Below are 26459 nucleotides of genomic sequence, written 5' to 3' on the forward strand. Positions count from 1 at the left end.
GGTATGGCTTAATTATCTTTGTTTGCTGCAAGTTGTGATAAAGTGTTCACTGAAAGTTCTCTGTTCTTCTTACCTTGAAGAATGCTGTGGCCATTTGTGATTAGAGAATTGTAATTTTGCAGCAGATGTTCTCAGAATAAATTGTCTTTACTGCTTTTGACTGACAAGGAGGTCAAAGAAGAATATTCGTATTTGCTAATTATATGGTTTTGACTTTATTATTGGTTATCACTGCAAATCGTTTCATAGTACACCAGTTCCCTCTGAGGAGCTGGTAGTTGATGTATATTCATACAGAATATCTTGACCAAGGAATTCAACACTGAGTAATCCAATTTCAGTCCTGAAACTTAGCCACGAAAGGGGTCACAGACAGACCTGCCCTTGAAACCGCCTGCCCTGAAAGGGTTTTTGTTTGTCTTAAAGCTTTGCTATTACTGTCTTGGAATTCATGATTATTTTGAATAAGTGGCATTGAATTTTCATGTTTCACTGGGTCTTCAAATTATGTAGTTGGTTCAGGGTCAAGAAATTGATGATTGAGATCATTAAAATTTGGTGTTAGGCATTATTTTTGTTGTCTGCATATTGAGATCCTCTGATTATGACACAGCATCTCTTATGATTTGGAGGTAGTTGGGTTAATTGCCAGTTTAAATACTAAGTTGTGAGTTTGGGTGCAGAATTTACTCTTTTTGGATTGTTTCATAGCCCACAAAAATGGGGAGAGTAACACTGAAAGCTTATTTTGTCTGGCACTGTGCTGAAATGTTTTATGTGCAATTTTAGGTTTAATTCTCATACCAACCCTCAGGGTGAGTGCTGTTACAATTCCCATTTTACTAGAAGGAAGCCAAGATGAAGAGGCTCAGGCACTCCCAGTGGCCAAACCAGGCTGTTAACCCAGAAGGCTTGGCTTGGTCCTAAGTCTGTCTCCTTAACCTTTCCTTCCTACAGGTAGTCTCTGACTTGTGGTGGTTTGACTTATGCAAAAGCAGTATGAATTCAGTGAAAACCATACTTGGAACATTATCTTTTCCCTGGCTGGCAGTTTTCAGTATAGTACTCTCCAGTTGCTGGGCCGAGAGCCACAGCTTCTAGCCACCCACCCAGACATGAGGGTAAACAACCCATATGCCGGAGTACTGCTTTTCTTGGATATTAAGTTTTGAGTTAGTCATCCCATTATGCCTACTAAATGCTTTTCTGTGTTTCCTGCTGCTGAGATATTCAGAACTTTATTATAAAATAGGCTATGTGTTAGGTGATTTTGCCCAACTATAGATTAATGTAAATTTGGGACACCTTTAAGGTAGGTTGGGCAGAGCTATGATTTTTTGGTAGGTTAGGAATATTAAAGGTATTTTTGACTGAATGAGATATTTTCCACTCATGATGAACTTAGCAGAACTTAATCTTGTCTTGTTAAGGAAGACCTGTACTTCTTTCAGTAATGTGCTTCCATTTCAGGTTTGTGAGAATAAGGCAGAATACAGATCCAAAAAGCTGAGACACATGGTAAATGTGCATTTATTTACCATGGTTACTGCTGTTATCATAACATTCCTGGAATTTTCTCTACTTTTATGTGTTTGTTTTTTCTGCAAGGCACATCTATTGATTGCATAACTAAAACAAAATAAAAAATCCTATCACCCATCAATAAAACTGTTTCACTTATGTTCTGTTGGCCAGTATGTCTGCTGTCCATTCCCTCATTCCTTCTGTCACATGAGTGAGGCTTGGAGGAAGCATGCTAGTAGCTGTAAGAGTTTTATTTCATTCTAGGAACAGCAGCACAGAAAGAATCGAGTTTACCCAGATGAAGAGGATAAATACATGTTTGAGTGTGTGTGAGTCAGCCCCAACCCCACCTTTTTGCTAACTTTGCCAACTATGAGATTGTTTTAAGCTTTCAATGTTTGCTCAGCAGGGCATGTTATTAAGTGCCTCTTTACTATCGCTAATAGTCATCAGTTTTACTATCGTTTATAGTAGTGAGGCTTTGAAGTTGGTTGGTAAAGCTGGAATGATCTGTATTGTAGATAATGTCATCTGGAGAGTTCTGTTAACATCTTTCACCTTCTTACCTCCCTCTTCCTAAAGCTGGGAGAGTGAATGAAAACGTAGGAGACAAATGTACAGACCAGTCAGTATATCCTACAGGGTTCAAAAAACCCTGGGACCCAGGAGGGTGGAGGATGGCTGATGTGGCCTGAATGGGGTTAGAAGCCAGCAGGTAAAAGTCCAAAATCCAGGCAAGAGGATGATCCAGACAGCAGCACACTCAAAACCTGACGGGAACTGCCTTGGATTCTCACCCCAGCCTGTGGCAGGCAGGGTGAATTCACTGGGCACTCATTCAAGTCTGTTGGCTGGAGGCCTGCCACGAGCCATGGCCTGGCACTGAGGTTGAAAAACCTAGAGCCTGTGGTCAGGGTGCTTCCTGTGGCCCTCAGAATTTCTGTCTTGGCCCTTGGGAGCTTAGGGAACCAAGTCTACGGATAGACACCTTCTTCCCCCACCCCTCTGGCTTGGGGTGGGAGAACCAGCTTGGGCCAGAGCCATACATGACCAGGGTGGACTAAGAATGCACAGGAGTGAGAATGATGGACTTTGTTGAGAATGGAGGGCCAGTAAGCAGCCTCTTGGTAGAAACCCCCCAAGAGATAACAGTCTTAGTTTATGAAGTACTTACTAGGTGTTAGATACTGAGACCCAGAGGGGGTTGAATAATTCCCTGGAGGCTGGTGAGGGAGTTGGAAGCCTAGCTGACTGGCTCTGCAGCCTACACTCAAAGGTTGGCTTCTCATGGCCTCTGGAGGAGAGCAGATTGGTAAAGAAGGCTTTGATGGAGAAAAATTGCTGGGCTGAAATGAGCAAATAAGAAGGCACTACCGAGAACTCTCATTCCATTCTTCTTTGGGACACTATGATAATAGGGATGGATATTTTTAATTTGGCACAACTCATGTCTGAAGAGAGTTAAAGGAAAAAACTTAAAATCAGATTACAAAGTAATTTCAGTTATGTTCTGAAAGCTCTTGCTCTTGAACTTACATCATTGAAGGCTGAAGCCCACTAAGTGAAATTTAGGAAGAATACCTTTGAGGAAGAATTTCACCTTCTTTGAAACCAGTAAGAACTAACGCTTGGCATTTACTGAGGGCTCAGGCATTTTGCCTTCACCCTGTAAGAGCTCTGCAAGTCAAGTGCTTTCACAGTTTACAAGGGAGCAAATTAAGGCTGGAGAGAAATTAAACAAAAAGATGACAGATACATTGTTTGTTTGTTTTGCTTTTTTTTTTTTAAGAAAAATCTCTACTGAGATATAATTCATTTATCCTATGATTCACACTTTAGAGTGTATTCTTTGGTGCTTTTAGTATTTTCACTGAGTTGGAATGATCAAATTCCAGTACTTTTTCATCAACCCTGAAGGATATTCCAGGCTCCTTTCTAGTCACTTCCCACTCCCAGTCCCTTTGGTAAAGGGCAAAGGGGACCCTAAACTGGCCAAGGCCCCGCTGCCCAAATTCTTTACCAGTTACTGCCTGGGTTCTTCACCTGCACACACAATTGCAAGACTGCTCATATTTAGGAAGTAACAACAAAGGGAGTTATTTAACAAACCAAAAAGAAGAGTTACTGAGGCTAATAGTGACTGTTTACTTAACCCAGAGTCGTGTCCAATACTGTCCACAGAACCCTGCACAAAGACCATTGTGATGGCATCTTCCCGCCACTGAGGATGGGCAGCTCCTCTCCTGAACAATAGGCCATGTGTCTAAGATGGCATCTTCCTGCTGCTGTGGACACATAGCAGCCAAACTATAGACCAGGATTCGACTTGCAGACACAGCAAAGAATACAACAGGAGGTGCCCCAGCACAGCACCAAACAAGCGACCCTCCAAACCAGTTGTAGCAGCCGAAGGACCCAACAAATGGCCACACTAATGCATTTTACTAGGACACCGGGCTCTGGGTCTCCCTTTCTCTTCAGTCCACTCTTCAGGTCTCCCTTTCTCCTCCAGACCTAACAAAGCACTGCTCTGTGAAGCCCTTGAGTTGCTGCCTGGGGCCCCCCAGTGCCATCATGATGCCACCTGCTGCAGCCTTGGCTAGGCCTTTCTTGCACCTGCACTGCACAACTCCTTCTCTCTTGTGCCCAGAGCACCCTCTTGGGCCTGCATAGCACCCCCTTATATACTTTTACTGTTGCTTCACTCCACTTTTATCACCTTTCTGGGGTGCTCTGTTTTCTATCAGCAGACCCCTGCAGGGGGTACATACCATCCATAACAATTTATAGTCTTAAGTTACTGGGATCACTTTTAGCCTTAGCCAGACAGTAATCTATGTTCTGTCTTTATACATTTGCCGGTGCTGGACATTTTGCATAAATGGAATAATATATGTAATGTGTGTGTGTGTGTGTGTGTGTGTGTGTGTTTTAGTTAATATGCTGTTTTGTGATTCATCTACATTGTGGCAGGTATCAGTGGTTTATTCCTTTGTTATGGGTGAATAATATTCTATGGTTTATCCATTCTCCATGTTTCATTTATATATTTGTCAGTAGCTAGACATTTGTTTTTTCCCCAACTTTTGGGCTATTATTATTACAGGGTGATCTCCAGGGAAAGGGGAGGTTCCAGGTTCCCTGCCCCACCCAAAGGAGGGTGGAGCCGAGCAGGGAGAGGAAGCTGGAGAGGAGGCTGGTCAAGGAAGGAGGAAGGATGAAGAGCCAGAAGGAGACCTGAAGAAGGCACATAAAACAGAGAGACGTGAAGAAGTTGAGCTTGCTTCTTGGTCCTGAACTTGTTTAAACAGATGTGGGCGAGAGACCCATGTGGGGGTTGACGATGGCAGCATTTATCTTAATTTTGTTCCTCTTGTTCCACACATGCGGGGAATCCTTCTGCCCTTTTGCTTCAGTTCCCACCAAAAGGTAATTTAGACTTGTGGCAGGCTTTCAGGCCTCACTGGCTCTGCTTTGGCCCAGCCCTGTTTGGCTGGATGTTTGCCCACAGGGGGTGGGTAAGTTTGGATGCCTGATCTGGAGACTATATTCTTCCCCTTTTCTTTGTTGCACACTGATTAAAGTTCCTTTCTGTTAAGACATGTTTTGTTTTGATGCGGTGGATGGTAGAACCTATTTGGAGCAGGCATGTTTGGGGTCTTGGGGTCTCTCCCTATCCTGTAATATTATGAATAATGTTGCTATGCGCATATGTGTCCAGGTTTTCATATGATTTTATGTTTTTATTTCTCTTGGATAAACATCTAGGAGAGGAATTACAAGTTCATATGAATGTATGTTTAACTTTTTGAGGGACTTCTCAAAGTGACTCTACCATTTTCCATTACCACCCGAAGTGTATGAGGCTTCTGTTTTCTCCATATTCTAGTTTACACTTGATACTGTCTTTCTGGCTGTAGCCACCCTTGTGGCTATGAAGTGGTGCCTCCTTGTGTTTTTGATTCGCAGTTACCTAATGAGTGATGGTCAGCTTCTTTTCATGTGCGTGCTGACCCTCTGTATATGTCTATTCAAATCTTTTATCCGTCTAAAAATTGGGTTGTCTTTTTATTCTTGAGTAGTAAGAGTGCTTCTTAGATTCTGAATGTTAGTCCCTTCTCAGATATATAACTTGGAAATATTTTCTTCATTCTGTATTGTCTTATTTCCTAGCATCATTTGAAGTACACAAATTTTCAATTCTGATATGGTACGATTTATTTGGTTTTCTTCTGGTTGCTTCTAAGAGTTTTTTTTAAGCGCTGACATTTGGATTTATGATAAATTTGAAGCTAATTTTCATGTATTTCTGCAATTATTTCATGTGTTATATATAAAAACTTAGCAGTTATACAAGCGTCATGTTGAAAAGATTATTCTTCTCCCCATTGAATTATATTGGCACTCTATTGAAAATCAGACCACAAATACATAAATTTGTTTTGGGACTTTAAATTGTATTTCATTAATTTTTCCCCTCCAACTGCCTTTTCATACCAGATGGTTCTTCTAGTTCCCTTCTGAATTCTGTTAATATACATGTCTGTCCTATGCCCATGTAGCCACAGAACCAGGCAGGTAGGCCTCCAGCTGTCTTGCAGTTCTGGGATCAAGGTATATAAGATCACAGGGCCTGTCAATTTGAGGTGGAGGGCATTCTTCTTGGTTCATAGCAGGTATCTTTTTACTGTGTCCTCATATGGTAGAAGGGAACTAGTAAACTTTTTAGGACTTCTTTTTATCAAGGCGCAACCTTCATGACCCAAAGGCCCACTTCCTAAGACTGTCATCTTCGAAGGTTAGGATTCCAGCATATGAACGGGAGGGAGAGAGGCCCCAAATACTCAGGACACAGCATGCATTTATTAAGATGATGGTGTGAGTTTTGTTTTTATTCTGTTGACATGGTGTATTGCATTAATAAGCCATCCTTGCATTCATGGGATATATTTCACTCTCGTCATGATGTATAGTGACCCTTTTTTATATGTTTCTGAATTTGCTTTGCTGGTTTTTTATTGAGGATTTTTGCATTTACATTCATAGGAGATGTTGGTCTGTGGTTTTCTATTTAGTATCTGAGGGAGAAAGGCACAGGAGCCTCTGAAGAGTTCTAATTAGCCATACTAGTGTGCTGCTGTATGGCTCATACATTGTTTTCCCTATAGTCCAAAAAAAAAAAAAAGTCAACAGCGTAATGTATCCAACTTTGCTTTTACACATCATATCTAAGCACTGCGCAAGAGCTTGAGTATTTAATATTAGTTTTGTTCTGTGGTGTGATAAAGACTGCTAAACACCCTCTATGTGTTGGGCACTACACTATACCTAGCCCCTTTCATATAGGTTGAGCTCCTTAAGCTTATATAATAGATGTATAAAGATGCAATTAACTTGCTAAATATTTTTCTTGCTAAATTTCAAGTTCATAGATTTTAGCCTTACTGTTTTTTAAAATACCAGGTTGGCAGACACTAGGAAATATAACACTTGCATCTCTTTGGTGAAAGACACAAACTATACCCTTGGGAAAAGTCATGGATTCCTGGGAGGTGATGTGGGCTCCTTTCCAGCATGTTGGTATCTTCAGTGTCTGAGAGGACACTGAGCCTGGGGATGGTCCAGGAGGATGTGTGTTCTCTTAGCAGAATGTCTTCAGCCGTTCTATTATTCTTCAGTAACAGTTCCTATCTTCACAGCACAATATTAACAAATTAGCTTAGGCATTTTTAGTAGCTGCTGGGTTGTAGTGATGAACCCACAGGCCTACTTACCTTTCTTCTCTGTGGCCAGCAAGTGACACATTCTAGATAAGACATGAAGAATGCATTTGATGACTTGACAACATTAGCATTTCAAATCAAGATAGAATACATTTCCTAAGAAGTATGATGGCATTTAAAATGTTTTTACATTCTGAAATTCCCATGGCAGTTTGCTGTTGTCCTGGAAGACTATTCAGAGTTGTCTTTGGAAGGAGCGCCCAGTTACTCAGACTGAGTTCATGCCAGAGAATCTGCCACTCACCTCTGGAGACTCATTTGCAGGTCCTGGAAGGAGTCTGACTAGGAATGAAGAATAAAAGCCAAATCTGCATGTCTGGCATGCAGGAGAAAGCCCTCAAGAGGAAGTGGACCAAAAAGGCACATGTGTGTTTTCACACATGTGTTTTCACACAGGGCCTGCCCTTTGTCTGTAGGACCCTCAGCAGCTGCTTCTTCAGGGCACTTGGGACTGAATACACAACATTAAACATGGCAATTTGGTGGCTATCCACTAGAGAATATAATTTTATTCTGACCTAAGTTATCTTTGTGCTTTCAGTTTTGATGAAAATCCTGCACTTCCTGTTCTAGACTTGAATGCTGATACATGCTTGAGAAATCCCCCATGTGTCGGGGGTGCTTGATTTTCATGAAGCACCTATCTAGCCTTATTTAGACTTAATTTGAATGCTGTTCAAAGTTTGTGTTTGATGATCTGAGATCTGTAGGCAGTGTTTCCTTTTTAGAAACCTAACTTTAGAAGAAACTCAGTTAACTGTAACCTTTTCACTCCCCAAACTCCTACTTCAGCCGAGCAAGGTGCAGGTATTCGTTTTTTCAAGTAAATAATTTCTATTTGTTCAGTAAGGTTGGGTTTAAATCCTCCCTACTTTGTGAGTCTTTCTCGACTGCTCTTTCCCACAAGTATTTCCCATTTGCATGAATGCTGGACACACCTTGGCTGTTCGCTTGCATACACAATGTTTTATGGTTTTACCACTCAAACACCAAGCCCAAGTCAGGCTCCCAAGGAGAGGGACTATGGTGCCTCTAGGTGCCTAGAACTAAGCAAAGATTTTCCTGATTAAAAGCTGAGCACTGATGCAGTTCATTTTAAGGCTTGTCTTTTCAAATCCTCTCCACTTTTCAAGACGTGACTCAAATTGTCCTCAGCTTTTATTCTTGGGGAGACTTTTCTTTACTCTCACTTTCAGCACTTGCGATTGGACATAATGCTATAATGAATGTGTAAATACTATTTCCTTTTCTACTTAATATCTCATAAACACATGAAGTTTTATGTTATCTATCCAAATATAAGTGGCGGTGTTTGCTTCACAGAATGTGGAGGCCCAGGACCCACGAGGTCGAACCTTACTGCATCTTGCTGTTTCTTTGGGACATTTGGAATCTGCTAGAGTCTTGCTCCGGCATAAAGCAGATGTTACAAAAGAAAATCGTGAGGGATGGACAGGTAAGTATACTTTTATAACAAAGCTTTTCACTTCAGTTTCTCTTTTTGAGTAAAGCCCAGTCCCAGTCATAAGCATCCTCAGACTCATCTTTATCTCAATACTCTTTCTGTCCTGGGGGTGGGGGGTGGGGGGAAGATGGAGGGGATACATGGGACTCAGCATATGAGAACGAGGATGCTGCTGACTGATCTGCATCACAATGGCCCAAATTGTTTTTCTGATTCAAAAGCCCTCCCAGAGGGTGACTCCCTATCCAGAAAGCCAGCTCTCTGGACAAACCCTTTCCCGCATATGTGGGCACCGGAGGCCAGACTTCCCCAGAGGGATGTGATGGTAACTCCAGAATCCATCAGAATAGGCACAATTAAAAAGAAAGTGGGGGCTCTCCCTGGTGGCACAACAGGTTAAAACACTGCATTATGAAGCTCTCCAAAGCCACTGCAGCACCAGTTTGATCCTGGACCAGGGAGCCGACCCACGTGGTGTGGCAGACCTCTCCTGACGCACCCGCTCCCCCCCTCAGCAGTGTGTTCCAGTACCTCTGCCTGTTCTGCCCCCCACTCTATCTCTGGTGAATCCTCTCACCCACCACATCTCTGGCCTGTACCCCAGTTCTGTAAGCATAAATAAATCTTTAAAGAAAAAAGAAAGAAAGTAGGCCTTTTCCTGTGGAATCCTGGCACTTGCCTTTTCTGCAAGCCGTTGTGACTGCTGACCCAGTAATGTGTGGTGACTGCACAAGGGTTTACGCCGGCACACATTTGCCTGTCCGCTCAGTGTGTCACCACGGCCCGCTGATCACACGGTTAGGTCAGCTCTCTGAAGATACTGTCTGTTTTCTGAACCAGTGGGGGCAAGGACGAGAGATGGGGCTGTTCTCTTTTCATCAATTCAGAGCTAGAAATTAAAGTCATGGTCATAAATGACAAAGTGGGAGTACAGACTCTCCCTTTTGTAGAAAATGTTGGTCTTTGATCTGTAGAGATATTTTTCAAACTGGCTTTGGAATTTGTCCACAAGTATGGAAATACCAAGTGATTAAATTTTATCTTTTTATTTTCCAGTTTTACATGAGGCCGTCAGCACCGGTGACCCTGAGATGGTATACACAGTTCTTCAACATCGAGACTACCACAACACGTCCATGGCCCTTGGGGGAGTTCCTGAACTGCTCCAAAAAATTCTTGAGGTATCTGTGAATATGGGGTGATGCCATGTTTTGAGTTAAATGCTGACGTGATAGCAGAAGACACAGCCTGACCTCCAAACAATTTTGGGAATCATGACTATGACATATTGAGTACCAAAACAACTGCCTTTCCAACTTGTTAAATGTATGAGATCTTTCACAGGTTATGGGTCAGCAGGTTTACGCTTGTGTTATTTAAAAATTTTAACTTAGGACCAGTGGACATCAAACAATTACTTTAGGTACTTGTTTTCTAAAAAAAAAGCATCCGGAACCATAGGCCATTGTGGGGAAACTATGATGAGTATGTTATTGTATGAGGATTTTCAGGCTCTGGAAAGACCAAGATTTGTGTGCTGTCTCTATCATATCCAGAGAGTAGCATTAGCATTTTGCAGCTTCTAATCACATCTTAGATTATTGGGTTACTGCCTTTTGGGTGTGTATCTGTCTTGTGAATTTTAGTGGAGGTGTTCTGTGACACTTGGAAAACTTTCTTAAAGTTGACTCAGGTCATGCATTGTTCAGACAACGGTTGCCATTCTTCGGATAAGCCTTGTTACCTGCAAGAACCACCTTATCGACCTTATCGGAAAGCAGTATATTTCCAGGGTGATGAAAAAGTAGCAATGGCTTCGTTTTCATATTGTTTATTCTCAGTTTATGCGTAGACGTGAGCTACCCAAAGTAGCTCCAAAGATATTTGCTAAATAAATCAACTGTGCTACTTCCGTCCAAACGCATTTCTTAAGAAAAATTAATAGCCCTATTGAGAAAAGGAACACCTGTGCTATGTCAGACTGCCACTGCTTTTTATACTGGTGCTTCTTTTAGAAAACTCGTTCTTGGCCATCCCTGATGGCAAATTGGGTTATGACGCAGCACTGCAAGCTGGCCATAGCCGCTTTGGTGCAGGTTTGATCCCCAGATCTCCCTGGTGGCGCAACTGGTTAAAGCACAGCTCTAAGAAGCTAAAGCCACTTCCTCATGAGTTTGATCCCCGCCTGGGAGGTGACCCACATGGCACGACAGACGTCTCCTGACCATCCCACTGTTCCCCTCAGCAGTGTACTTCATCTAACTGCCTACTGTGCTCCCCACTCTGTCTCTGGTGACTCCTCTTACCCCCTGCACCTCTGGCCCCAATTCTGTATGCATAAAAAAAATAAATCTTTAAAAAAAAAGAAAAATTAGGCCCTCCCTGGTGGCGCAGCGGGTTGAAGCACAGCACTGAGAATCTAAAGCCGCTTCTGCATGAGTTCGATTCCCGCCTGCCCCGGAGGTGACCACATGGTGTGGCAGACCTCTCCTGACCTGCCCGCTGCTCCCCTCAGCAGTGTATTTCGTTGATCTGCCTTTCTGTTCCCTGCTCTGTCTCTGGTGAAGCCTCTCACCTCAGGCCTGTACCCCAGTTCTGTATGCACAAATAAATAAATCTTTAAAAAAAAAAAAAAGAAAAATTGTTCTCTATGACCCTCAAGCAGGACACTGCCAAAGATATGAAATGGTTATGAAATATTTGAAATGATTGTGAGCATTGTTTTAGAAACAGCCATGTTTGAGTGTTGAATTTATTGTTTCCTAACTTACTGTAGGGGTGGACCACAAGCCTCATTTGCCTATTTGATAATTTAACCTGGAGTTGCCTCTTTTATTTTTTTTTTAAACTAACCTTTTTTAAAGATCTATTTCTTTATGCACACAAGAACTGAGGTATAGGCCAGAGGTGTGGGGGGGTTAGAGGAGTCACCAGAGACAGAGTGAGGAGCAGAACTCAGGCTGCAGTGACTGTGAATCGCTTCATAGTGCTGTGCTTTAACCCTTTATGCTAGCAGGGAGGGCCACCTCTCTTGTATGATAGTCAGCGTACAGTATTTTCTCTAAATCTAAAGTATTGATCCATAGTAATGAATGGCATTGGATACTGAAGTCCTGGACAGACCACGAAATGACCCTGTGGGCCTGGTGGCAGCGGAGGCTGTTGTTGGAGCCTGTGTTTCCTTCTAGCAAGCCCACCTTTCTTTTTTACTCTACAGTATATTTTTCCTTTTCTGCCCTGGGCTCCTTTAAAAACCGTGGCAAAACCTTGGGAGGTGGGAAGGGACAGAAAAATAGCTGGAATTTCTAACATTTCTTTTTCTTGTATGGTACCTATTGGATTGTGTAAGCAGTCCCCTTGAGAACCTTCTAGATAAATTCATGGTAGGTGAGAAAATCTTCCCCAGCAGGACTGCCCTGGTGGTCAATTTCCAAAGTCAAATTCTAAAAGTTTTAAAGTAAAGTAAGAAAAGTCTTCTGCACCCTGGATAAGTAATATTTAGCAGCCTCATTTAGTTTCACAGAGCGGCCTGATTCCTGTGAAGCACTTCTCGACACACAAAATCTTTTACAGTCACGGGCCCGTGGAATAGATGGGATCTGCGTGTGTGCCTTTCCTTTGCCCAGCGTCATCCCGCTGTGGGCTGTTCTTGGGCCCAACCTGCCCCAGGCTTGGCCTTCTGTTCTGTTAGGCACCTGGTTAAACCCTCAGTCAGATCTAATCTTGTCCCCTCCAACCTGTTGCTTTTGGGTTTTAAGATCTTTCATTTATTTATTTTATTTTTATGCAGAAGAGCTAGGGTGTAAGCCAGAAGTGTGGGGGGCGGGAGGTGAGAGAATTCATCAGAGACAGAGTGGGGAGCAGAACAGGCAGATCCAGTGAGATCCATTGCTGAGGGGAGCAGTAAGGAAACAGCCCCTCCATGTGGGCCAGCTCCCTGGCCCCAACCTTGTTTTTAGTTAACTTTGTTAACTGTCTAGATGTATTTTTATATCAAGACAAGATAACACCCTGAATATAAACATATAATAATAACAACTGAATGGTTTGCATTTTTTGTTTTTTTTTTTTTCTTATTTTCTCTGTTCTCTCTTTCCCGCCCCTCTTTGTGGGGGTATGGTGGGAGGGAACATACCCTGTCCGTCCCCCCCCCCCCATGTATGTATTTAGCTAATATTGCTAAGAGTAAGTTATTTCACACTTTGTCCTTCAGGCTCCAGATTTCTACGTGCAGATGAAATGGGAATTCACTAGCTGGGGTAAGTAACGGTGGACTCAAATTTCATTTCTGTTTCCAAGTTTATTTAGCCTAGTTTATTCATAGGTTTATTTTTCCTTAATAAAAGTTACAGGTAAAAATTTTTTAATCTAGGAAATGCAGAGATGAGAATAAGAAAAGAAATTCACCTGAGTTGCATTTAAGTACAACTGCTGTTAGTGCTTTGAGTGATTCCCGCCCAGTCTTTTCCTCCCTGCATAGGGCTTTTTCTCCTAAGCACCCACAAATAGAATATATGGATAATTTTCTCCTTTTGTTGCTTATATGCATAAGTGACTGATATATCTTTATTATTAATTTTTTGAAGTCTGTTTAAATGGCTAAGATTTTAGTAAGTAGATATGCCAAAATCTAGTTACTTGTTTCCTTCTGTTTTTCAGCTTAATTCTTTTACATTAAATTCTCCAAGGAAAACGATGAGATGAGCATTAGAATAACTTGTTTTTTAACAAAGCGAATCTTATGTAAGGCAAATTGGCAGTCACATTTTCATAGATGTTGTATTTTTTTTTCTTGCACATCAGTTAACAGCAGCTTCTGACACCCAGGTTTTTAGTCATTTTCCTTTCCAGACTAGTTTCAGGCAAGAAATCATATTTGTAATTAAACACATAAGTGAAGTAAGAAGTATATAAAGAAGAGAACTTCAGATTCTTCTGTGAAACTAATGAGTTCTTTTCTAATGCAAATCAATGCTCTGCTTTCAGGATTTGTTAAAAAGCAGCATATTTTAGACATTTGATATTTTGAATGGTGGATATGACAATATGGTGGGCCACGACCATATGGCCAGAGTAGCACGTGTGCGTGAGGAAGGCCAGATGGACACATTCAAGCTCTGATGGCAGTCCATTAGAAAGGTCCATTTGGGGATGGAGAACACTCTTGGGAGGTTCATTTAGAGGATTTTTTCTGCACAAGACCTGCATCTGTACATTTATTAAGAGCTGTAGAACAGAAGGTCCATTTTTATGTATGTATGTATTTTTTAAGAGTAACTTCCTATGTAAATAAGTATGGGAGTCTGGTCTAGTCTGTGTGACGGTTGCCATCTTGTGGCTCCCATTCTTCCATGAAAATGCGAGTCCCAGTTGCTGCTCAGCCCTCAGATTCTTCTCAGTTGTGTGTTTCTCTTCTGCAGTGCCTTTGGTTTCTAGAATATGCCCAAATGATGTCTGTCGCATTTGGAAAAGTGGTGCCAAGCTGCGTGTCGATATCACACTGCTGGGATTTGAGAACATGAGCTGGATCAGAGGGAGGCGTAGTTTTATATTTAAGGGAGAAGGTGAGTGAGTCCATTGTAGTAATGACTGTTGGCACTGAGTGATGGTGGGATTTTTAATCTTCAAAATGCATCCACATTTATGTGCCTTTTTTTCTGATTCTGTCCAGATCATTATGATTTTTTGTTTATTCTTATTAATTATTCAGCACTCACTCCCTATATCTTGTCTCGATAGTTGTCTTGATTGTGACACTTGCCCCCCAACGCAGTTTCCCTCTGACATGTATCTGTCTCACGTTCCTGAGCCTTTTGAGTCCAGGACTCTGTCTTGTATCTCTTTATATTTCTTTCATAGCCAGGAATGACCCTCCTAATGGAAGGTGAGAAATGGCATCACTAACTCTGTGATTTATATTAATCATGTAAATCATATATCTAAAAAAAGTACATGGAGTTTTCTTGTTAATAAAGAAATTACTTTAAACATCTGTATATTTGGGAGAGATAGTCCAGAGCTTCCTATGAGTTGTGGAAAACTGGCCAGGTAATCTTTGTGCAAATAGATTATTGATAGTAGTCTTTAAGGCTTACCGCATTGCCCCTGAGGGTGCTGGGAGATGGATGTGAAAGATGATGAAGATGCCGCCTTTTAGCTGAGAAGCTCATGTTTTACATCTTTGTATTGTGCTCAGTTACACCGCTGTTTTCACTAACAGACAATTGGGCAGAGTTGATGGAAGTCAACCATGATGACAAAGTGGTCACCACCGAACACTTTGACCTCTCCCAGGAAATGGAGCGCCTCAGTCTGGACTTGATGAAGCCAAAAAGCAGGGAGGTTGAGAGGCGGCTCACAAGCCCAGTCATTAACACCAGCCTTGATACTAAAAATATTGCTTTTGAAAGGTATGAATTTAGATTTCTACATTTTCACATCTAATCCTTTTACCAGTATATTAGTGGTTTGTGTATAGAGTTGGAAATTATAGATGGACTGGGATTATCCTAATATGGAATAAGAAATACTAGTGGGTTTTAAAGTTGAGTCTCAGCTGCAGTCAAAGAAACCATAGCTGACATCCTCTCTCTCATCATTTTTATAGAACATGAGCTGGATCAGAGGGAGGCGTCTTGGAGAATTGTCTTCATATTCTTTTATGGGCCCTTTTGAATGGATTTTACTTGAATTTTATTTTGTTTTGGTGCTTGGGGAGCCACAAGACTCCTTAGTCCCAAACCGTGGCTCTCTGAATGTATAGGAGCTAGAATTGATCCAGTATTAAATATAGATATATTGATACTGGCCAGTCAGATTCACACTTACGTAGTTCAGAGTGGTTCTCTTAGCCCCTATAGGCCTAAGAATTTAAAGAAAGAGTCTGGAGAGGGTGCCGTTCTATTCTAGACTCTACCAGAAGAAACCTCTGGAGAGGTCTGTGCCTTGGCTAACCTGGATGAGAGCATCATCTCTGGTCATTTGCCTCTGGGCCACCCTGAGGAGCAAGAGCCTTTGTAAAGGAAACAGAGGCTGCTACAGCTATAGCTGACGTGTTTCTAGTCTAGAAGGCCATGGCCCGAGTAAGTCCATAAGAGCCCTGAGTGTTTGCCTAGGATGTCACATCCAGCTCTCTGTAAGCCAAAGCAGCATAGCGTCACCTGAGCCAACATGGACATCACTATCCTGGGTGTAGACTCTGTTTTTTCATGATGGATATATTAACTGTTCTCTTTTGTCTTTGTTTCCAATATAAAATTGGTTTAAATTGTAAAACAATTTAAAGAGTATTTTGTTAATCGAATGTAAAACATGTTAGTACCCTTTCTAGTTTCCCTTAAGCTTGAAATTAGAGTATCTGCTGTGGTAGAAGACAAAAACCCAAATGTCCCCGGGGTGGGTCAGGTACTGCTGCTGCTTTGGTAGTGACACTCCTGAAGGCAGTCAACCACCCATCACCAGCTTCCTCACGTTCATCTTGCCAGCTGACGACTGTTGTCTTCAGGGACAGCAGGGTTTAGGGACTGACTGTGGTGCTCCGGAAAGGTTTTGGAAGGACATTTCCAGGCTCTGGCATATGCCACTTTGGACCTGTGCTTGTTTGAAGCTGCAAGATAGAGAGGGCTGCCCTCACCGCCACAGCCAGCAGCAGAGGCGAGGTTTGGAAGAACTGGGTGTCACTTGAGAACTACTAAATAACTGTGGCTTTGGGCCACAGTTCCAGTCTCTCACATTTCTGCTTCCCTAGCTGAAAGAGGAAAGAGAGTGACTCTAGAGATGGCTCTCTGAAGTCCATGACTCTCAAATGTCCTGGGAAGAGCCACTGTTCCCTCCGGTCTGGCCAAGCTGCTCAAAACATTGTTAAGTGTCATTTATGAAGAGACTGGTGGTGACTGTTCCCCCACTGAGAGTAGATGAGAAATGATGGCATGGGCCATTGGTACCAGGGACTGAAGCACATTCTGGATTTGTATGGTCACTGGGTTTTCAGACAGTTCAAACTAATCCTTCTTTTGTAACCAACTGCAAGAAAGTGAGAGTTTCTAGAAGACAGCTGCTTTTTTGATGGTACTTAGAATTAAAGATGTGATCGGTGAGCTTGTACATCAGGTGAGGACTGGAGCCACTCTTGAATGTGAGATTTGCTAGTAGAAAAAGTATGTCCACGTCCTTCTTACTGGAGGTGTGAGTGTCGATTTAATTGAATGTGGAAGATTTGGTGCTTATGTCACAACAGTCGTCTGTTTCCTTTCTTTCTTCTGATCTTGCTGGCAGCCTGATGCTTGCAAATTGATATCCTTCCCACATGAAGTTTCAGCCTGCAAGTATTTGCCCTCTGATGGTAGTTTGGACTTTTCTCTCCTCTGAAAGCTTATGCTTTGCCCACTTTAACAAAACCTTTCCTGCATCCTCAGAGTCCAGATCACATCGAAGCTTCTAGAAGGCCTAGTGCTGACTGTGGTATGGTAGACTCAGAGGGGACAGACAGAGGTGACAGTGACAAGAGAGGGAAGCTTGTTTTGTCACCTTCATGTGTCTCTGGATGTAAAGTTAATGGGAGCCAAGTTGTTAGAATATTGATTTTAAAATAGGGTGTAGACAGTAAGTTTAGGAACACTACCAGAAAATGGAAGTGGAGAAGGAAATGGCTGCAGATGGAGATGTGAGGACTGAAGAAAAGTGCAGCCCTGTTCTCTCTGCACCTACGCAGGCTGCAGTCCAATGGGCCTCGTCACCCTCGGGTGCCTCAGTCGGCTGTATGCAGAAAGCCATTCCTTCCTGGGCCCATCGTCAAGTGACAGTGACGGTCAAGGACTCTGCGAGTTGCCCTTGTTTACACAAGGAGTACTTGATTGTCAGTTATTGCTGACTTAAAGGGGACTGGTTTAGCCATGAGCCGGAGCCCAACCGCCTCACAGGGGCCAGAGCAGGAGGCGGCCTTTTCCCGTGCAGAGCAAGCGCAGCGGTCACAGCGGAGCTAGGATGTGATGTCCTAGACAAAAGGGCGGGCTGCTCAGGGCTCCTGGGTGAGTGGAGACATTTCCCGGGGAGAGCTGCTTTGGAAAAGAAGCAGTCTCTTGGTTGCTAAATGCATTTTTCCAGGAGTATGCTGAATTGAATAACTGGGTTGTCGGGCACTTGACCAAAGCTGCAGCTGCCGCTGTGTGCTGGGCTGCTTTAAAGCAGTTCCACAGAGCTGGAGCCAGTGGCTGGGCTGAAAACTGTGATTACCATCCTGTCCCCCTGCTGCCCCAAACCAGACCCACTGCTTGACTCCCAAGCCACTTTGCAGGCATTCACGGCTTCTCCAAGTAACTCAGATACTGATGGGTTTCCACCGCCCGCCTCCCCAGGATGGCCTGCATCTTATGGAAATGTGGCTGCTTGGGGGGATCGAGCCGCTGCCATTGATGCCCACAGTTAAGATGACCCAAGTAAATCCAACCCAGATACCAGCTTGTGGTGGGGCACTGGGTGCTGGTCATCTTCACTCACTTCTTTGGGACAGCTTCCCAATAAATGTCACCAATGCTGGCAGCTTTTGTAAAGAAGCCAAGAAAAGGGGCTTTCTATGCCAAGGGTGAGGCAAGTTGATTAATATCTGGGGGAGGGGGGAGGAGGATGCTTAAGCCATCTGTCATGGACAGCATCCATTGGTGGACAGTAACGCTAACTTCCTGGTATCCTTCGCTAACTTAAGCTGGGGAAAAGCAATAAAGGCTGCAGGGATAAATCTGAATGGCATATTGTACATGTAGAAATTTGTGGTGTTCACTTTTTATCAGAACTAAATCCGGATTCTGGGGCTGGAGGACAGATAAAGCAGAAGTTGTTAATGGTTACGAAGCAAAGGTAAAAGGAAACTCTTAACATAAGATTTAATATAGCTATTTAGCTTCTCTGCAAATGAGGAGTCTGTTCAGATTTTTGTATGCATCTGTGCCTTGGAGATGCACTGGAGAATAAGAACTGTTTCATATCTCCCCCTTGGATTTTTGTCTTATTTGACTCTCAGAAAATGGGAGAGCATGTCCTGAGGAGGTCTCTAGTTATGCCACAGAGAAGAGTGTTCTAGAGGAACGAGAACGAGTACTGAGGGCCCTGGGAAGAATGACAGCTCCTTTAATAGCTTAAACAAAAAAAGAAAAAAAAGTATTAGACTTCACATGCTACTTCAGCTTTTTTTTTTTTTTTTTTTTTAAATAGCCTTTTTTTTTTATTGTGAGAATTTTTAATTTTCTTTTTTTTTTTTTTTTTTTTAAATAGCCTGATGGGTCTTTTTAAAAAGCATAGAAAGTCACTTTGATGGGTCTCCATTTTTAAATCAGCCCCATTACCAGTAGGCTTATACGCCCACTTATGTGACATGAGTGAGTTTAGAAAATAGTCGTAATTGTGGAGGTAACAGTTGATGGAGTCATCTGGCATTTTGTCAGCTGGAAAGCTGTTTCCTGGCCTTTCCTTAGCTCTGCAGTATAGCAGGAATTGATGGCTTATGGTGATGGAGCCAGGCGCTGCGGGATACTCTGGTGACCTCTGAGTGAGCAAAGAAAGCTTACATCATGCTCAACAAGACACATCTAGAAACAGTCATTCCAGTGCTGTGTGTTTTTCCTGAATGCTGGGAATCCACGTATGGCGCAAACAATTAATTCTCTATTCACTCCATTGTGGATTTTCCAGATTCTCCCTGCCCCCCTACCCCCTCATATTCTTCAGGCAGTCTTGATAACAGAGCACTGTTTCTGCTTTGAAAATATTTTTTTTTGTCTTTATACAGAAACCTTTTTCAATAGTGACTTGCAGGACTTCTCTATTGTATTATGAAGAGAACCCTATGTTCTTCCTCCCCCTTCTGCCCCGCAGACAGTCAGCTGCCTGCATCTGCCCCATTACAAGAGCCACGCAGACAGCAGAAGGGCAGGATGAGGTTTGGGTATTTCCGTGTACCAGAGGCCCAGCTGGGGCCTAATGGCAGGACATTCCTCTGAGACTGTTTGGCAACAACAAGGGCGAGTAGGAAGACACAGCCTGTCACATTAACTCCTCGGTATTAAGCTGTCAGAGATCAGAGTAACTGCTGAGGCATTCCTCAGTGACAGCTTGTATTTTTTCCTCTGGAGGATCCTAATGATTGTTCACCATTTCTCATTTTTATTTTGCTGTAATTTTTTTTTTCTTTTTTTTTCTTTTTCTTTTTTTGGCTTCAGCATTCTTGCTCTTGCTATGCTTATTTCTTGAGTTTTGATTCCCTGTGTCACCGTTTTCTTTGCACACATCTCTCAAGGTTTACACAGTAAATAATGTGAGTGTGATAACCAAAATACGGACAGAACATCTGACTGAGGAAGAAAAAAAGAGATATAAAGGTAACCTTCCACCTTTTTAACCTAGAGAGCGTTTGTCAGCCGTGTTAACGTTTGGGAGGTGAATGGGGCTGGGTCATGCTTGTCTTACGTCAACTTCATTTTTACAGATTGTCTGAGTCTGACTCATTCTTGGAGGTATTTCCCCAGAGTTGGCTTCAGTCATAATCAAAGCCAGCCATGAGGGCCTATTTGTATGTAACCAAAAAACAATGGTTGGATTTGGTTGAAAAAGTAGACAAGGAGGTTAGAGAGATCACTGGAATCAGTGATTTAGCCCAAACGACCACAATGACAGATTTGGATTGAACTTGGGTCCTGTTGTGATTGCCATATTCCAGCCCTACCAGTGGCAGGGTCTGTGGGTTTGTGAAGTTAACGACACTCGAAGCCTCAGTTTCCCCAGGTTGACATATAGGTGCTACTAGAGCTTCCTTGGAGTTGTTGGAGGGGTTAGATGAGCTCCTGCATGGTGTCCTGTAGGCTGGCGCCTGCTGCACGTGGCAACCAGCACCACTGCTGCTGTTGACAGTGGGGAAACAGAGGCACAGGACCATGGATAGTGACCTACCAAGGGGTGAGACGAGAATCGCAGTCTGGCTCACTCCAAAATCGAAAATCTTTTTACCTTTCTGCTTTAGTTCTTGTAGTTGTTATTCATCTAGTGTCGTATCCTACTGTACAGGATAAAGTAGCTTGTGGTCATTGAGGATGCTTTATAAACCTGTTCCTCAGTGGGTTTCCATTAATGCAGGTAGCTTGGTTCAGAGACCATAACATGTGATGAGACTATTTTTGTACAGTTATAAGTAAGGTATAATATTCTACCTTAAACTTTTCTCTCCTCTAGCGGACAGGAACCCACTGGAATCTTTGCTGGGAACTGTGGAACACCAGTTTGGTGCTCAAGGGGTAAGTTGAAGCAATGTTCTTTCAGTTTAAAAAAAAAAGCGGATAACTTTTCTGTGCCAGGTGTCTTGAGCAGGACAGTGCATTTGCAAACACTCACTTTGAGTATTCCCTGGGTGGAACTGGAGACAATCTTTTGAAAGAGAAATAGGTGGGTGACTCTTTAAGATAAAGATTTCAGAGAAGTGATAGTAATTATAGAAGCTGGTGCTTTTGACCCATCTTAAACTAGGACCTCTTCTTAAAGATGGAACCTAAAAAGGATCTCTGATTATATTTTACAGAGGACTTTCAACATTTTCTTACCTGCTCCTCATAATGATATGAAGCTGGTACCATGCATGTCGCTTTGGGTCAGAAAAATGAAATGACCTTTCCAGTGCTGCAAACTCTAGAATGACAAAGCTGGATTTGAAACTATGTTTTCCAGATCTCAAGTCCTTTCAGACATTTTCATCTTTTTCCTCTTCTATCATCAGGAGATAAAAATGCAAAGAAGAGTAGAGAAATATTTTGAAGTAGAGAGGTCCCTAACACTTGGCACATAATTAGGCTAACATTTTTTTAGATTTTCTTGTTCTGTGTAGAAACTTAATTCAAGAAAAACGAATGACTAGTACTTCCTGCTCTGTAGCTGGTTAACATGTGCACCTCAGAGGCTGAGTGCCATAGGCATCCACTTGTGAGCAGCGTTTGGCATTTCTGATTCCCCTGAGTTCTGGCTCAGCAGGACCTCACCACAGAATGTGCCTCCGCGAACAACCCCACAGCCATCACGCCTGATGAGTACTTTAACGAAGAGTTTGATCTGAAAGACAGGGACATCGGAAGGCCAAAGGAGCTCACGATTAGAACACAAAAGTAAGCCATTCCAGCGGTCCCTTTGAACATACGAATCCTTGTTTCATAAGGTATGCTGTTTGATGTTATCGTGGCCAGCCACACTCTTCTGTCTCCTTTAGAATTTTTAATTATATTATCGGATAAAAGTTCATAGTAGATTGTCCAGCTTATTATTAGCCCTTTTTTAAAGAGAATGTAGATTAAAGATTTTTTTTTTAAAGATTTATTTATTTGTACATACAGAACTGGGGTACAGACCAGAGGCTCAGGGGTGGTGAGAGGCTTCACCAGAGACAGAGTGGGGAGCAGAACAGGCAGATGGACGATGTACACTGCTGAGGGGAGCAGCGGGTGGGTCAGGAGAGGTCTGCCGTGCCATGTGGTCACCTCCGGGGCAGGCGGGAATCGAACTCACGCTGAAGTGGCTTTAGCTTCAAAGTGCAGTGCTTTAACCTGCTGCGCCACCAGGGAGGGCCTAAAGATTTTTTTTTCCCGTCAGCAAGCCTCAGCCCATCAAACGAGATGGTCTCCATGACTGTCAGCTTCTTCAGGCTGGCCAACAATTCAAGGTATGGGAGGACGGAGTACGGGTCATTTCCCTTGATAGCCACATTTCAGAGTCCTCCGACCTCCTCGTGGTTCTGGTCCCCGCCATGCTCTGAATGAGGAAACGTCAGCTGTGAGGGAAAGTGCAGAATGCGGAAGCTAGTGCTGTGTGCTTAGCGCACAGACTTCATTCTGCCCATCCTGGCGGGTGGAGATGCCCTCAGTTTTTTCTCGGTTGACTCCTGTAGGTTTAAAGCAACACTTTGGATGTGTGAAGAGTTTCCCCTCTCGCTCGTGGAGCAGGTCATCCCCATCATTGACCTCATGGCCCGAACTAGTGCTCATTTTGCAAGACTGAGAGATTTCATCAAATTGGAATTCCCACCTGGATTTCCTGTCAAAATAGGTACTGTGAAACCACAGGGGCACTTGTCGGTTCTGCACAGGTTCAGTTTTTTGTGCTTGGTGTTTGTGCTTTGGAGAATTGGAGCACTTTTGGCAAATTAGCACATAGTAGATATAACCAGAAGTAAGAATTATCCTTTAATTTGGTTTAAAGAAGTGTCATGATTTTAGCTCATTTACATATCAAAATTAGAAGATTCCCCAGCCAGCAGTTCTATTTACAGATGGTGCTGCCAGATGTGAAAAGAAATAAAACTGTCAGTCACTGTTTATGTCATGCATTACTTAAATAGTTATTGAGAAAAGACAAAAATCTTTTGACACCAAGTCCTTTCATCCATAAGTATTTGTTAAGGTCTGCACTAGTGGGCATAACAACATATACAATGCTTATTATGCAGGAAGTTTGATAGTTGTGTATTCGGGACATTAGAAGATAGCTTGGTAACTTACTGTGATCTGGGAAGTTGCTAACCTCGCAGCTGGCCACCCGTCTATGGGGGAGGGCTGAGGATTAAATGAGATCATGCTGACGAAAGGTATTTGGTACAGAACTAGCATAGCAAGCACTCAGTACATGAAAATTTACTTACTGTGGTAAAATAGTGTTCTGTGTCTTAGGCTAGTTGAAGGCTATATGCCTAATAATGATGACTAATGTTATTACTATTATCCTCAGGAAAATTTACTTATCAAGTTTTTATTTTGCTAGAAATTCCCTTGTTTCATGTCTTAAATGCACGGATTACGTTTGGAAATGTTAATGGCTGTAGCACTGCTGAAGAAACTGTATCTCAAAATGTGGAAGGGACCCAGACTGATTCAGGTACCAAAAAGTTGGGTTTTGTGACTTAAAAACTTTTTTACATTCAGTTATTTTATTAAGTTATTTCATTTACCTTTGAAATATCACTGGAAATAGAGCTCTGTGTTGAAAGAACTAAAAAAAATTACACGACAAGCAGTATTCTGATATCTTTTTTTCTATCAAGATTAACCTCAGAAACCTCTGGCAGAGTAGGAAACCATTATCTTACTCATTTAATCATTTTTATAATAGAAAAAATTTATAAAAAGTTGAAATTTCTTTACTAACGGGGGCATCCCCTGTTGTGTTACCTTTTAGCTGCCCAGGTCACAAATTTTGAGGTCAACCAGTCTGTGTTTGAAATTCCGGAATCTTACCATGTTCAGGACAATGGACGGAATGTGCATCTGCAGGATGAAGACTACGAGATCATGCAGTTTGCCATCCAGCAGAGCTTACTGGAATCCAGCAGGAGCCAGGTGCATTTATCAGAATACATGGCAGGGCCTGCGAGGTTTTTAGCTAGCTTAAAAGAACTCACTCTAAACAACAAATTTGGCATATTTGCAGTACTTAGAGATTATTTTCTGTGCCTAGAAGCTTTCCTAAGAGCTACTGTTGGGGCTCAGCTGTGGAAGCCCAGCAGCGTCATTTGCAGGACCGAGAGGCCCACAGGCACTCCTTTCCTCGGTTCGCCCACGTAGCTAATAATCATGTATTTTTTTGAATGTGATATATAATTTTTTAGTATTACACTGGGAAATCATGCCAATTTCCACCATCATGTATTCCCTGGAAAATTATGTGTGTAAGGCATGCAGATTTTAATCCTCACTTCCTCCTCAAGAAAGACCAGTACGTATGTGATGAAAATGGCAACTTTTATTTTTCTGTTTATTTACTCATTGTTTTGTTCTGTTATTATAAGGGGTATATCTCAGAGGTTGGAGTCACGCCCCAAAAGCAGAGCTAAGGATAGTGAATCAGGAGTAAAAGGGCAGGAACTGGGGCAGGAGGAAGGATGGGACGGCCACCCAGCTGCCCGGGCTCTGAGACCAGAGACACCCCAAAAGCTCAAAGGCCAAAAACCAAAACCAACGGCTACAGCCTAACAGAAGACTGTGCCCAACAAGAGGACAGGTCACCGTCTGTGGTTCGCACCCACAGACAGGTGCCAGAGACCTCAGTTTCCAGGGAATAAACCACCACAGGGTTTATTTTTAAAAAGGGGAAACACAGAGCTCACTGTGGCCATGGCGGAGGCTGCCTCACCCGGGTAGCGTCAGTGATGGTCACCACCAGTCACTAGTGGCAGACACACCCAGTGTTCACAGCTTGTTGGGAGTTGGTGGTGGCACCCACAAGCGGCTGAGACACCAAGCCGGGGCCTTTCAGCAGGTGAGGCCGTTGCTCATCAGAGCCCTTTTATGTAACAGCGCACTCTCAGGCTGGTAGCAGCCCGTTCAGGGATGTCAGAGGCGGGTGCTGGGTCTTTCAGCCTCTTGCCCTCCTCAGAGGGAGGCTGCTGGATGCTTCTCCTCACCCCCGCCCCCGCAGCCGCCCTCTCTGAGGGCTGGGTCACAGAGCTGACCTTGGCTTATAGCCTGTTGGGGTGCCCCACCCACAAGTCTGATTGGACCACTTAGCACCAATCAGCTCATAGCTCGCACCTGATTGGTCCGCACCAGGAACTGCACTGTTACGTAAAAGGCTCCGAGGGGCGCTGCCTCAACTGACAAAAAGGCCGCTCGGGGTTCTGAGGAGCAGCTGCCACTACCTACCTGTGTGGAGCGGCAGGGTGGGAGAACCGTTGCTCCTGCCACTCCCCCTGCTGAGGTGGCTGGGACCCTGTAACTGCTGGACAGGACAAGTGTCAGAAGAGCTGCCTTTTGCTTTGTGCGGCTCTCCCTCTTAGCCCGACCGCCTGGGACAGTCCAGGGCGGAGCGCCTGCGCCTCTAGCACAACCCCAGGATTCCGGGCCCTGCTACGTGGGGTCTGCTTCTTACTCCACTTCCCGTGCTGTGTGCCCTGGGCCTAGTGACGCAGCTCCCGTCCCAGCCCACATGGGGCTGCTAAGCTTGAGAACTGTACCCACTCCACTCGCCATCGTTCAGGTTTTTGGCATTTGGTTTTATTCTAAGTCTTAAGCTTGAGTAATGTGAACACTTTCCCACACCCCACGAAGCCATCTGGCGAACTATTCGTTTTTTTGAGGTGCTGAGCTAAGGGGTAGACCTCAGAACACACATATTCCCTCTGAGGGACCTCCAGGGAGACTGCTAGCCCCTGGACATCAGTTCAGTTTGCGTCCTTTTCCTACATAAGTGAGCTTATTTTTTTTGCCCCATTGTCTGCATAAACCTGGTTGGATCATAAATTTTGCAAAGGAGAATTGCCAGTGTCCAAGATGACAATTTTCTCTGAAAGAATTGCCTGCTTTGTTCACATAAACATCCTCCAAGGTAACTTTTTAAAAGATTAATTTTGCATTAAGTATGAGAAGGTTGTGGCTGTAATCAAGAGTCATGTACTATGTAGTACCTGACACTCAGGTGTGATTTTTGAGGTGAACCAAGTGCCTATTAGCTGTTGACACATCACTGTAAATAATGGACATACATACATATTAGATTTTGTCCTTGTTTCTTCTCTTATCAGTATGACACCTCTGTCTTCTAAGAGATATTCATGTTTGTCTTGTTTGTGTCTTCTAGGAACTTTCAGGACCAGCTTCAAATGGAGGGATCAGCCAGACACAAGTCTACGATGACCAATATGAGAGGTAATGCATGTGACTGGCTGATTAAAC

At 43.2% G+C, this 26459-nt stretch overlaps 1 protein-coding gene across 1 annotated transcript in view; it reads left to right on the forward strand.

Annotated features, from left to right (window-relative positions):
• The window catches only part of ANKRD13A (ankyrin repeat domain 13A), a 32607-nt gene that overhangs the window by 2058 nt on the left and 4090 nt on the right, over positions 1–26459 (forward strand). The window contains exons 2-14 of the mRNA XM_004690849.2: positions 8631–8763; positions 9829–9953; positions 12986–13031; positions 14193–14336; positions 14993–15182; positions 18558–18624; positions 20060–20141; positions 20989–21050; positions 21778–21908; positions 22685–22842; positions 23554–23667; positions 23968–24128; positions 26365–26432. Coding sequence (XP_004690906.1) covers positions 8631–8763; positions 9829–9953; positions 12986–13031; positions 14193–14336; positions 14993–15182; positions 18558–18624; positions 20060–20141; positions 20989–21050; positions 21778–21908; positions 22685–22842; positions 23554–23667; positions 23968–24128; positions 26365–26432 — 1481 coding nt within the window. The remainder of the gene's footprint in view (positions 1–8630; positions 8764–9828; positions 9954–12985; positions 13032–14192; positions 14337–14992; positions 15183–18557; positions 18625–20059; positions 20142–20988; positions 21051–21777; positions 21909–22684; positions 22843–23553; positions 23668–23967; positions 24129–26364; positions 26433–26459) is intronic.

This window comes from Condylura cristata, unplaced genomic scaffold, assembly GCF_000260355.1.
Source record: "Condylura cristata isolate star-nosed mole 26May11 unplaced genomic scaffold, ConCri1.0 scaffold00029, whole genome shotgun sequence".
Classification (NCBI taxonomy): domain Eukaryota; kingdom Metazoa; phylum Chordata; class Mammalia; order Eulipotyphla; family Talpidae; genus Condylura; species Condylura cristata.